The sequence below is a fragment of the Ursus americanus genome, chromosome 17 (assembly GCF_024610735.1).
Source record: "Ursus americanus isolate L20-20 chromosome 17, mUrsAme1.1.p, whole genome shotgun sequence".
In the NCBI taxonomy this organism is placed as follows: Eukaryota; Metazoa; Chordata; class Mammalia; order Carnivora; family Ursidae; genus Ursus; species Ursus americanus.
In genome coordinates this window covers 55,720,527-55,731,499 of record NC_142143.1, presented here as the reverse complement: position 1 = coordinate 55,731,499, position 10,973 = coordinate 55,720,527, and the positions used below count along the sequence as shown (strand labels likewise).

Genomic DNA, 10,973 nt, shown 5'->3' with positions numbered 1-10,973 from the left:
TCTCATCTGCCTAAACACACAATGTAGCTGTCACTCTTTTGAGTCTTGCCGCCTCTTCAATGTGCTCCCCTTCCTCCTCTGGAACAGCCAAACCTCATTCTCGTCTCTAACCAGCCAGAGTGATTCTCCTTGTCTTGGGGAAAAGGGCCTGCTTCTCTGAGACACTGTGTACACCCACAAGTCACATTTCCTTTTGTTTCTTTCCCCAATTCTGGTAATTTCTCTAAAAATATTAAGGTTGGAGGAAGAAACTAAAGCTGGAGAAAGTGGAGGAAATGTATTTGTTCGAGTAGCTCACCCCAGGTAAAGAAGTACCAAATTATCTCCCTACTTGAGTAGGGAAAGGAGAAATAGGAAAACAGGGAGCAATGAACATGTGAAAATTAGTATCTCAAAGTATTACCTAGTTATGGTCTACCCCTAGTAAATTTTTGTGTTTTAAGGAAAGAAAATTTGTTTTTGACCTAGATTCAACCCCCCCCCTTTTTTTTTAAGATTTTACTTATTTATTTGAGATAGAGAGAGAGTGAATGAGAGAGCAGGAGCAGGGGAGCAGAGGGAGAGGGACAAGCAGGCTCCCTGCTAAGTAGGGAGCCTGACACGGGGCTTGATCCCAGGATCCTGGGATTAGGATCTAGTCGAAGGCAGACACTTAACTGACTGAGCCACCCAGGTGCCCCTAGATTCAACCCTTTTAATAGCAGAGTCTAAGTTTTGAATTTTCCTGGGCAGTAAGCATTGTGACCAACTCCCCAACATGTCCCAATTAATCTAAGCCATTCACGGAAACTTACCCTCTTGTCCATGATTGGTTCATGGATGGATAAAACTAAGCCAGTTTGGGACAATGAGATTCAAGGAGAGTCTCAGCGAGGGCTCTGGGAAACAGACTTCCTTAATCTTTAATGCCATGGAAAGATAGACTCTTTCTTCTCGAGTAAGTTGTGAATGGAAAAGCACAGAGTTTCCAGTGCCACTGGCAGTCATACCACAGCAATAAAGATAAGTGGGATAACGGCAAAACTGGATGGCAGAGCAAAGTAGAAAGAACCCGCCTCCTCCAAGCTATCATTCAGCCCCTGAGTCCTGTCCTCTTTCTTTATCGTTAAAGCTCATGTGAGTTGGCTTTTCTATCACTTGCTATTCAATGCATCCTACCTGATACACAATTTGGTGTCAGGAATAAAAGTGCTGCAAACAACAGACTGAGTGGGTTGTACAGCAGCCCCCCCGCCCCCAAAAGATATGTCCACATCCTAATTCCTGGAACCTGTGAATGTTACCTTATTTGGAAAGGGCGTCTTTGCAGAGGTGATTAAGTTCATTTGGCTATTTTCAAGTTCAGTTGGACGTTGAAGAGACACAAATAAAGACATTTTAATTTAAAAAATTCACATTTGACCTTTATTACATAACCATTCCTCAAGATCAAAAAAGTCTTTTCAATAGAACTTCACATGACTTAGAAGTTTTAAGGTGTTTTTTTTTAAATTTAGTGTCATGGCTTATTTGACAATGTTATTGATGTCAAAAACGTATTCTTTATAACTATAACTCTGGGAATCTGAGCACGTGAGTTCTGTCTTGGCCATCACACTGGGAAGCCTTGGGCAGGTCACTTCCTCCTCGGAGCATTCAGTACTGCTGTCGAGCTATCAGTGGTTCCCAAGCACCCACAGACACAGGGATCATCACCTTGCTGCAAACACAGATTTCTGGGCCCCATCCCAAGCTACTGAATATGCAATAATCTAACATTGAGGCCAGGAATCTGTATTCTTAATGAACCAGGCAATTACGATGCATAGTTTGGGAACTACTGGATTTGATGGCCTCTGGGTTCCTCATAACTCTAAAAATGTGATTTTCTGATTTCTGTTTCTTCTATCACTGTTTGTCCTATCTCTGCTACTAGTAAACAGAACCGCAAAATAAACAATAAAAAAACCCAAGACCATGCTTTAATCATCTTTACATCCTTTCAGCACTTACATAGTTGTGTGTTGCAGGCACTCAATAAAAATCTGAAAAATTAATCAATGGCGATTAAACAAATGAATGTTATTTTATGTGGATCCCAATCACCTAGGAACTGAGAGATTTATATAGAAAGAAAATATCTTAAACTTTTACCTGATATAGTCTTGCACTCCCTGTCTGTCCTACTACATACTTCAAATAATGGGTTGTGGAAATGAGGTTAATGTATATTTAGAGACCCAGTAGGAAAGCGGTTGAGATGCTTCTGTGGGCTCGATTATCCTGCAGTATTTCCCAGTGGTGTTGATAACTAAGAGAGGCTCATGATTCAGCAGGAGCTCGGTTTACTCCCCTTGACATTTCCAGGTCCAGAAAATACCATTTCCTGAATGAATGACAGTTGTTCTTGGGGCCATGCTGTAGGTCTTTGCACCTGCAAAGGCCACCTCAGGTTTCTGTGGGGCTCCAGTGAGTGGGAAGGGGCACTTGTCTTCTGCTAGAAGTTATCCATAAATTCTCCAGCAGTCAGTGCCAGCCAAGCAAAGTGTCCCCCAAAATGTCTGATACCACCTTTTGTGACCCTACAGTCTCTTCTCCCACCCCCCTCCCTCCTCCACACTCCACTGACCACCCCTGGACTTCCCCAGCTCAGACACTGTCTGCTGGTTTGGGAAGGTACCGGCTCAGGATGAAATCTGTCACAGGGGTGGGCAACTTAGCCAATGGGAGGTAGAGGAGTTTGGCATCCAGGCCAGGGTTATAGCGGATTCGGGGGCTCCGGGAAACAATGGCATGCTCCATGCTGTTGGTGACCTCGCTGATCCTTGGCTCTGCCAACTGCATCATGTTTTTTAACTTGTCAGTATCTGTTTGAGGGTACAAGAGGGGAAGAAAGTCAACGGCTCTGTTACTCTTCATAAAAGATGGTTTCTTCTGAATTCTACCCAAACTCCCTTTCCATCAGATCCCTGATCCAACATTTCAGGAGGATCTACCACCCACTCCAGGTTGTCCCTTAGGCAAACACCCTGTAAATAATCTCATTCCTCTTCTCGAATTCAAAACCTGTGTGTTGAATTAGCAATTAGAAGAAGTGTGCCCAGTTCTGCCACTTACTGGTTGTGTGACTTTGAGCTTAAAGTTCTATCATCTGTAACATGAGGATAATAATACCTGCTCTCGAGAATAATAAAGATGAGTAATAGCAGGGTAGACAGTGGGGGAGAACAGAATAGAAAAGTGTATATAAGTGCATGGGAAAAATTGGAAGACAGTAAGTAAAAATATTGTCTGGCTGGTGGGAGTCCTAGTCATGGAGCCTCTTTTTCTCTCCTATATAGGTCCTAGAGTTCCCAAATTTTCTACAAAAGCATGCAAGAAAAAAAATGTTATTAAAAAATATTAACAGGGGCACCTGGGTGGCTCAGTCGGTTAAACGTCTACCTTCAGCTCAGGTCATGATCCAGGGGTCCTGGGGTGGGGCTCCCTGCTCAGCGGGTGTCTGGCTCTCCGTCTGCTCCTCCCCACCCACGCTTGCATGCACACTCTCTCTCTCTCTCCGAAATAAATATATAAATAAAATATTTTCTTAAAAAAATGCTCTTGACTTGGTCATGAGGCCATCGTGGGGCTCAAATGACCTAAGGCACAGACAGGGATGTTGCAAGGCTCTGACAAACGTGAGGGCTATTCTGTTCGCATCGTGCACACAGTGTGAGGGTCTGAGGACGGGTGCCAGACAGCTGAGCGCTCCCAGTCTGCCGAAGCTCACCACACAAGCAGGAGACAAGCCACACGGTACACTACGGGGCCCTGTTGCGCACCTTTGCCCCAGGACTCTGGCAGGTCACTGGGACTCCTACTGCAATGAGAGCCCGAAGAATCCGGAGGAAATGGTGCCCAAGAGTCAGACTTCCCAGTAAGGGATTAAAACTTGAAAACCAGAGGAACAGTAGCTGGCCCAACTTCAGGGATGGTCTGGGAAAACAGGGAATTCACCTTCTCTGGGGAGGACAGTGTAGTTTAAGTACCCTTCACCCCCAACTCCAGTGAACCCCACTGTTTCCTAGAGAGAAAAACGACTGCAGTGAAGCAGCTGTGCTCTGAGGAACTTCGCTGCGTTTTCACGCCTGCCTGCAGAATGCTCTATGCCAGGTTCCAGGAGTGGGCAGCATCTCCCCTAACGCTCCCCTCCCCACAAAGGCTATCGTTCTGCCACTCTGAGCAGTTGCCCCCTTGGTCTCTGTTCTCAAATCCCAGCCCTGCCACTAGTTGTGTGGCCTTGGGTCCTTAATCCCTCTGAGCCTCCATCCCATTATCTCTGAAATGAAAATGAGTCGGTGATCCCCAAGATCTCGCTGTTCCTCTCCAAGACCCCCTCTCCCTCCCAGAGAACTCACAGTTGCGGAAGTACTCCTCCCCATAGCTGTCCCGGGTCTCCTGAGGCAGCCGCTCCCACAGCCTTCGCATGCGGGACACCATGCCCTCCTTGCCCAGGATGGATGTTCGATAGTTCCCCGGCTCAATGATGCTGACTTTCACCCCAAAGTAGTGGAGCTCACGCCTGGGAAAGAAGAGTTGGACTCAGTCTGGGGCCCCAAGATGACAAACGATCATCAGGGAGAGTCACTTCTGACCCCTCTACAGGGGCTTATCTCCCCAGCATCCTAGAGGTGCTCCCCGACCCCTGTACTAGGGTGGCATGGCCTTCATGCAAATAAGGGCCTCAGCCCTTTCCCAAGCAATTTGAGTTAGGCCAACCCAGCAGGAAAGAAGTCAACAGAGAATCTAGACCAAAGCCCTGCCAGGTTCTTCCCACTCAGCCCCACACCCAACAACCACATGGCAAAGGGAGTGAGGGGGTCTGGGCAAGGCCTGAATCCTCCTCTGAGGGTCTCCCATGGGCATGTCTGCCCCCAGACCTCTCTGTCTGCGTGAGACACTCTCCCTCCTACTCCCATAGGCCCAAACATGGCTTCGCTCACTTTGGGACAGCTCAAGGAAAGCAGGAAGACAGCTTTTTCTATCACCAACACCCCCTTCTCCTCATCCCTTCTCCTGGTCCTTGGGGAAGGCTCCCTGAGGACCAGCTTTCTTCCTGCTGCTGTGTTAGCTCCTGGCCTCCAGAACGCCCCTGCCCACATGCTGTCCTCCCTAGCCCGCCCTTCCTGAGGTGAAACCCACAGGACTCCCACCCAGAGTGGTTTGGCACCGGGGCCCAGTCACCTGATGCTGTCAGAGAAAGCCTCGACACCAAACTTGGAGACGCAGTAGCCACCACCAATGACAGCCACACGACCGCCAGAGCTGGACATGTTGACGACCCTGCCCCGAGCTTTTTTGACCAGGGGCAGCATATGGAGGGTCACTTCGATCAGTCCCACCAGGTTCACATTGATCACCTTCACGAAGTCCTCCTTTGTCAGCCATTCATTGGGTCCACTGGGCAGGCCGACGCCAGCGTTGTTCACCAGGGCCCAGAGGCCTGGGGGTGTGATGGAGGGAGAGAGAACCACGCAGAAATCATTAGCATCTCTGGAAAAGCATCGGAGTCCACCACCTACCAGCCCAGGGTCGCAAAGGCACAAGATGGCCCAGCTGGTGGCGTGCGGCGGGGAGCTATGACAGCCCAGAGGAAGATATGCTTTTACTAATCAGTTTCCCTGAAGGGGCACTTTTTCTGATTCACTAAGTCTGTCACTGTGCTAGCTGGCGCCCTGTACCAGCTACAGTCCAGGCCTTAGCTAGTAGCACCTGAGCCGTTAGCCCTGGGAAAAGAGATCCATTTTCATACCAATGAATTAATGGTTCAAGTCCTTCACTTCTCACGCTTCCCCCTCTCTATTCACCTAAGTGTAAGAAACCAACTCCATTTTGCACATTACCAAACTCAGTTCGTTCATTCACACCTTCATCCATTCACACCTTCATCCATTCATCCATCCGTTTTCTATTCTCTGTCAGTTACAGAGGAAGGTGCTAGAGACATAACATGAACAAGACAGGTCTTATCCCTCAAGGAGCTCACAAACCAGAGAGGACATTAATAATATCCGTAAGTAAGTATGTAACACATTTAACTAAAACAATCATGAAAAAAATGTAATAAGGGCTCTCTTTCAGGTATCTGATTTGAGTTGGTATAAATGGAGAGAAATAATGCTGAGTATCGTCATTCAGCTCTGCAGGGACCCACGCTGAAGAGCCTCAAGTTCTAGTCCTGGTTCAACCTCCAGCCTTGGACAGTCACTGCCTCTCTCTGGGCCTTAGGTCCTTCATTGCCTGGGCAGAACAGTTGTTTCCAGCCTGCGGTCTGCAATCCTGAGACCTTTCCAGGCTGAACCCCAAAATGTGCTCATGGAGGGAGATGCGGGGGAGGCTTGACTTCCATTTGTTTTACATGTTGGGCGTCCAAGTGAAATTCCACTTGGAGGAGGATGTTTGATGCTAAAAACATGTTGGGAAGTCTCTAAATGATGCCTAAGGACACCTTCCAGCTCTTTCATTCAAAGATTTCATAAACCGCACTGCCCTGGCTCCTTCCCTTCCCTCCCCTCATCCCACCAGCCCACCTTGACCCCTGCAGCCTCAAGACACTCCTCCCAACACAATTCCACTCTCTTCCGACGGCAGGTCTGGATATAAACACCACTCGTGGTCCACCCCTCCTCCTAGACCTGGGGTCCACACACAAGCCATGCTCCCACCATGTCTTCCTGCCTTCCTCCAACTAGAGAGACTTCAGGGGACCCGCTGGCTGGCAGGACTGAAACCGTCCCAGCCAGAGGAGACTCTTTGTCTTACAGAGGAGGAAATCAGACTCCTGAGACCCAAAGACTATAAAACCCAAGGGGTCTCTCTCTGTGGAGAAGGAACACACACTCGCCATGACCCGTCGTCATCCTGGCAAACAGCTCTGCCTGCTGGCAAACCAGGACTACCTTCATTTTTTCCTGCAAAGAGGAACTAGAGAACCATCAGAGCGGTGTGAATAGATTAAAGGCTCTGCCAACCTGTCATGTCCAGAGACTCTCTGGGGCAACAAGAGAGCATGCCAGAAACCCTGCCCCCCACTCTCGCAGTGCTTCTTAGACCAAGGATGTTGCCCAATGGGGTAGGCAGAATAATGCCCCCCCCCAAGATAGCCCCATGCTAATCCCTAGAACCTGTAAACACGGTGGGTTACATGGGAAAAAGGAATTAAGATAGCAGATGGAATTCAAATTGTTAATCAGCTGACCTTAAAATGGGAAGATTATCCTGGACTAGCCTCGTGAGCCCAATACAATCATAGGGGTTTTTTAAGTGGAAGAAGGAGACAGAAGACAGAACTAGAGAAAGAGCAGTGTGAAAAGGACTTGGCCCTACCTTATTGGTCTTGAAGACGGAGGAACAGGGTCATGAGCTAAGAAATGCAGGAAACCTTTAGAAACTGGGAGAGGCAATGAAAGGGGTTCTCCCCTAGAGCCTCCAGAAGCAACACAGCTCTGTTGACACCTTGATTTTAGCTCAGTGAGACCCATTTTGGACTTCTGACCTCCGGAAGTATAAGATAATAAATTTGTGTTGTTTTATTTTTTTAAATATTTTATTCATTTGTTTGAGAGAGAGAGAGAGCAAGCATGAGCGGTGGGAGGGAGAGGCAGAGGGAGAAGCAGCAGGGAGCCTGAGGCGGGGGCGGGGGGGCTCAATTCCAGGACCCCGGGATCATGACCTGAGCTGAAGGCAGATACTTAACTGACTGAGCCACCCAGGCGCCCCTAAATTTGTGTTGTTTTGAGCCACTAAGCTCCTGCTTTAATTTATGACAGCAGGAACAGGAACCTAATATACCAAGTGACTCATGAACACAAGTGGCTCAAGGCACTGGGCAAGGCAGCCTATTGAGCCGGACTCTCACTGAATTATTCATCAATTAGTTCATTCAACAAAAATTTACTGAGCACCTTACTAGATGCCAGACACTGTCTGGGTACTAAGGATATGTAAGGAAAAGAGACAAAAAACCCCTCCCCCTCCCATCCCTGGCCCTGCCCCGGAAGCTTTATTCTAGCAGGGGAAAACAGACAATAAATAAGAAAAATAAGTAAAACATATTGTATATTGGATCGTGGCAAATGCTGAGGAGAAAAATAAAGCAGGCGGTTACTGTTTGGCCCCTCCTGGGCCCCAAGGCTCTCTGGCCCCCACCTGTTGCAAGGCCCCCAGACTAGTCCCCTTAGGAGTCAGACCTGCCCTCAGGCTGCGGCTCCACCACAGAGCCATCCCGTTCCTCCTGTTCCTGTGCCCATGCCCTGAGTGCAGGAAGCTTCCTGGGCAGCCCAGCCCAGCCAGCCCACAGTCTCTTTTCCCAAAAGGAGTGGTCCCTCTGATGTCTGCACTCAACCTAGTCAAGCCAATATCCACCATGATGTGAGGAAGAGGACAGGTCTCTCTCTCCCCTGCCTTCCGGCTTGACACAGTCAAGGAGAGCAAACATCCCCACTCGGGGAGTCCAGCCTCATGTTCCCTTTCCCCTCCCCAGCCCGATCCCAATAAGAAATGGGCTCACATTTCTCTAGGAGCTGATGCTTAGGACTACCCAAGTCCATCTTTAGAGGTTTGGACATACAGAACACATCTTCCTTCTCCGGCAGCCTATGGAAGCCTCTCCCCCACCCCTCTGAGTCTCTGGCAGAGAAAATTTCCTTGGGAAATCACCGCTTCATGTGAACAGACCAAACCACGCAACGGTTTGCAATCCCCCTGGTCCAGAGCCCCAGCTCCGTTCTCTACATCACCTCTCCCACCGCATCTGAACAACGGTGTCTCTGATCACTGTCAGATGCCTGGGGGAGAAAGAGAGAGGGGGACACTGAGAAAGCCAAAGAATGCAATTTGCCCCACCTTGATCGCCCACTTGGTCCCTCACCCACTGGGCCGCTGCCTGTATGCTTTCAGTCTTGGTGACATCCAATAGGGTGGTCTGCAGCCGGTGAGAGGTATCCTGCCGAAGCTTCTGGGCCCCCTCCTCAGTGAAGCAAGCAGCCAGCACCCGCATGCCCCGATCAACTAGTTGCCTGGCCAGCAGGTTCCCGAAGCCCGAGTCACAGCCGGTGATGAAGACGTACTTGTTTGAGAGGTCGCGGACCAGATTACAGTTCTTGAACCAGCGATACATAAAGGAGAGATCCGTGATAGCCGCCATAGAGCAAGGGGCAGGTGATGGCCAAGAAGACTGGGCTCAGGAGACAGTGGGAGAGGCCGGTCCTCTGAGCCCCAGATGGCAGTCTGCTGGAACCCACTGGGAAGAGCTCTCCTCCCTCCCACTGCTGGCAACACACAGGGCTCCCGGGTGAGCCACTTTATAATTTCTATAGGTGGATACATCAACACACCAATTAGCCTAGATGCAAGAAATTCAAGTCCAACCTGAAGCTTTGTGACCTCAGACAGTCCTGGTGGCTGCCTCTCGCTCTCCCTAAGCCCTGATGGGCGAAGCCGGGAAAGACCTGGCTGGTGATGCTGATGCTAAGACGTGTTCATCTTGAGTGGTCTGAGCAGGGTGGTGAGAAAGGAGGACTCAGCCCAGAGAGCCTCCCTGCAAATCCCCACCTCTGGCCCGGGGATCGATATCATTTGTCATGAGTGCAGACATGTCAATAAACGAATTTTTCTTTTCAGGGGAAAAAATGAAGACAAAATTCATTCATGTAAAATAAACAAAATTGGTTTTGTGCCCCTCCCACAAACCCCAAAAGAAATGCGTTTCAGGTTCCTGGCTCTTTGGAATTCTCTGCCCTTGGGTGCATCTCCATTATGAGAGATGAAGAAAAACAAAGGGTCTCCCCCAGGCAGATGTGCCTCCAATGTCCTGAGGCCAGAGGCAGCAGGGCCCTCCTGCAGGGGGGCTGTTTCTGAAAACAGAAAGAGGAGGGGCTCCAGGCCTGGGTCCTTGGGAGATGACACCAACGAGGAACCCCACTGCACTCCACGCAGGCCCAGCTCTCCTCATCCAGTGACCAGCCAAATGCACAAAGTTAAGAACAGAAGACACATCAGCTCCCCCGGGGCAGGGCCCCCAGTGGGCATTTGCTTCCACCGCTATGACTAGGCGCACACTAGGTGATCTGGTGAGCTGAGAAGCCTGGAGGGGGTGTGTAACAGTGGAAGGAAGGGATTATGAAGTCAACTGACACAGTGGCTAATTGGATGTCCAGAGGTAGGGGAAACCAGGAGCCCAGGGGATTCTAACATATGGGGCTGATAACAGGTAGAACCACAAGTGGCAAGAGAAGTCAGGGGCGAGGATGCTTGGGGCATAGGGAAGGAAGGCAGGAAAGGAGAGAGTTATGATGTGAACATCATGAGCTGAAGTCCAGCCAGATGATGAGGACAGGCTCTGAGTTCCCTGGGCAGCCGCAGGAAGGGCCTGGGGTCAAGTCTTGGCTCTGAGGAGGGATGACATACGGGAAAAGCAGAAGACTAGAGTCAGAGACTTGGAAAATTCTCAGGGTCAGGATGTGGAGGGGAGGGAGAGATTCCAGGAAATGGGGCAAAGAATTCACAAAAGTTAGGAGGGAAGCTAGTAAAGAAAAAGAAGTAAGGAGATGAGACAGGGGAGCCACACCTAGGACCCTAAGATGCAAGGACAGAAAGATGTCGGGGTTTATGGCGGCTCTTGAAGTAAACCTCTAGAGACACCATTCCCCAAGATGAGCCTGGCCACCGGCTCATCCCGAGGAACTGGGGGCCAGCCACCCACACCTTCCCTGTCCAAAGGTTCTGACAGAAATAGAGCCATTAAAGTCCTAATGTGAAGGGACAAGGATGCATCTCTACGCTCCACTATCTACCAAGGTTGGTAAGCTTCAGAACCAAATAAAGCAGGAAAGACTAGAGAGCTTAGCTGCTCCATAAGAAGGGTGGTGGGAGTGAGAGGTCAGATCATGGGCACACCCATGGCGTGCAGATCTAAGCCCAGTGTGGGACAGAGGTGGGAAGTGGTGGAGGCA

At 49.5% G+C, this 10,973-nt stretch overlaps 1 protein-coding gene across 1 annotated transcript; it reads right to left on the bottom strand.

The window, feature by feature from the left end:
- Positions 1-1,307: 1,307 nt before the first annotated feature.
- SDR9C7 (short chain dehydrogenase/reductase family 9C member 7) lies at positions 1,308-9,477 on the bottom strand. Its single transcript, XM_045789807.2, has 4 exons — positions 8,866-9,477; positions 5,206-5,464; positions 4,380-4,543; positions 1,308-2,846 (listed from the first exon to the last, which is right to left on the bottom strand). The coding sequence occupies exons 1-4, from the start codon at positions 9,164-9,166 to the stop codon at positions 2,629-2,631; spliced, it is 942 nt and encodes a 313-aa protein (XP_045645763.1). The 5' UTR covers positions 9,167-9,477; the 3' UTR covers positions 1,308-2,628.
- Positions 9,478-10,973: the final 1,496 nt, after the last annotated feature.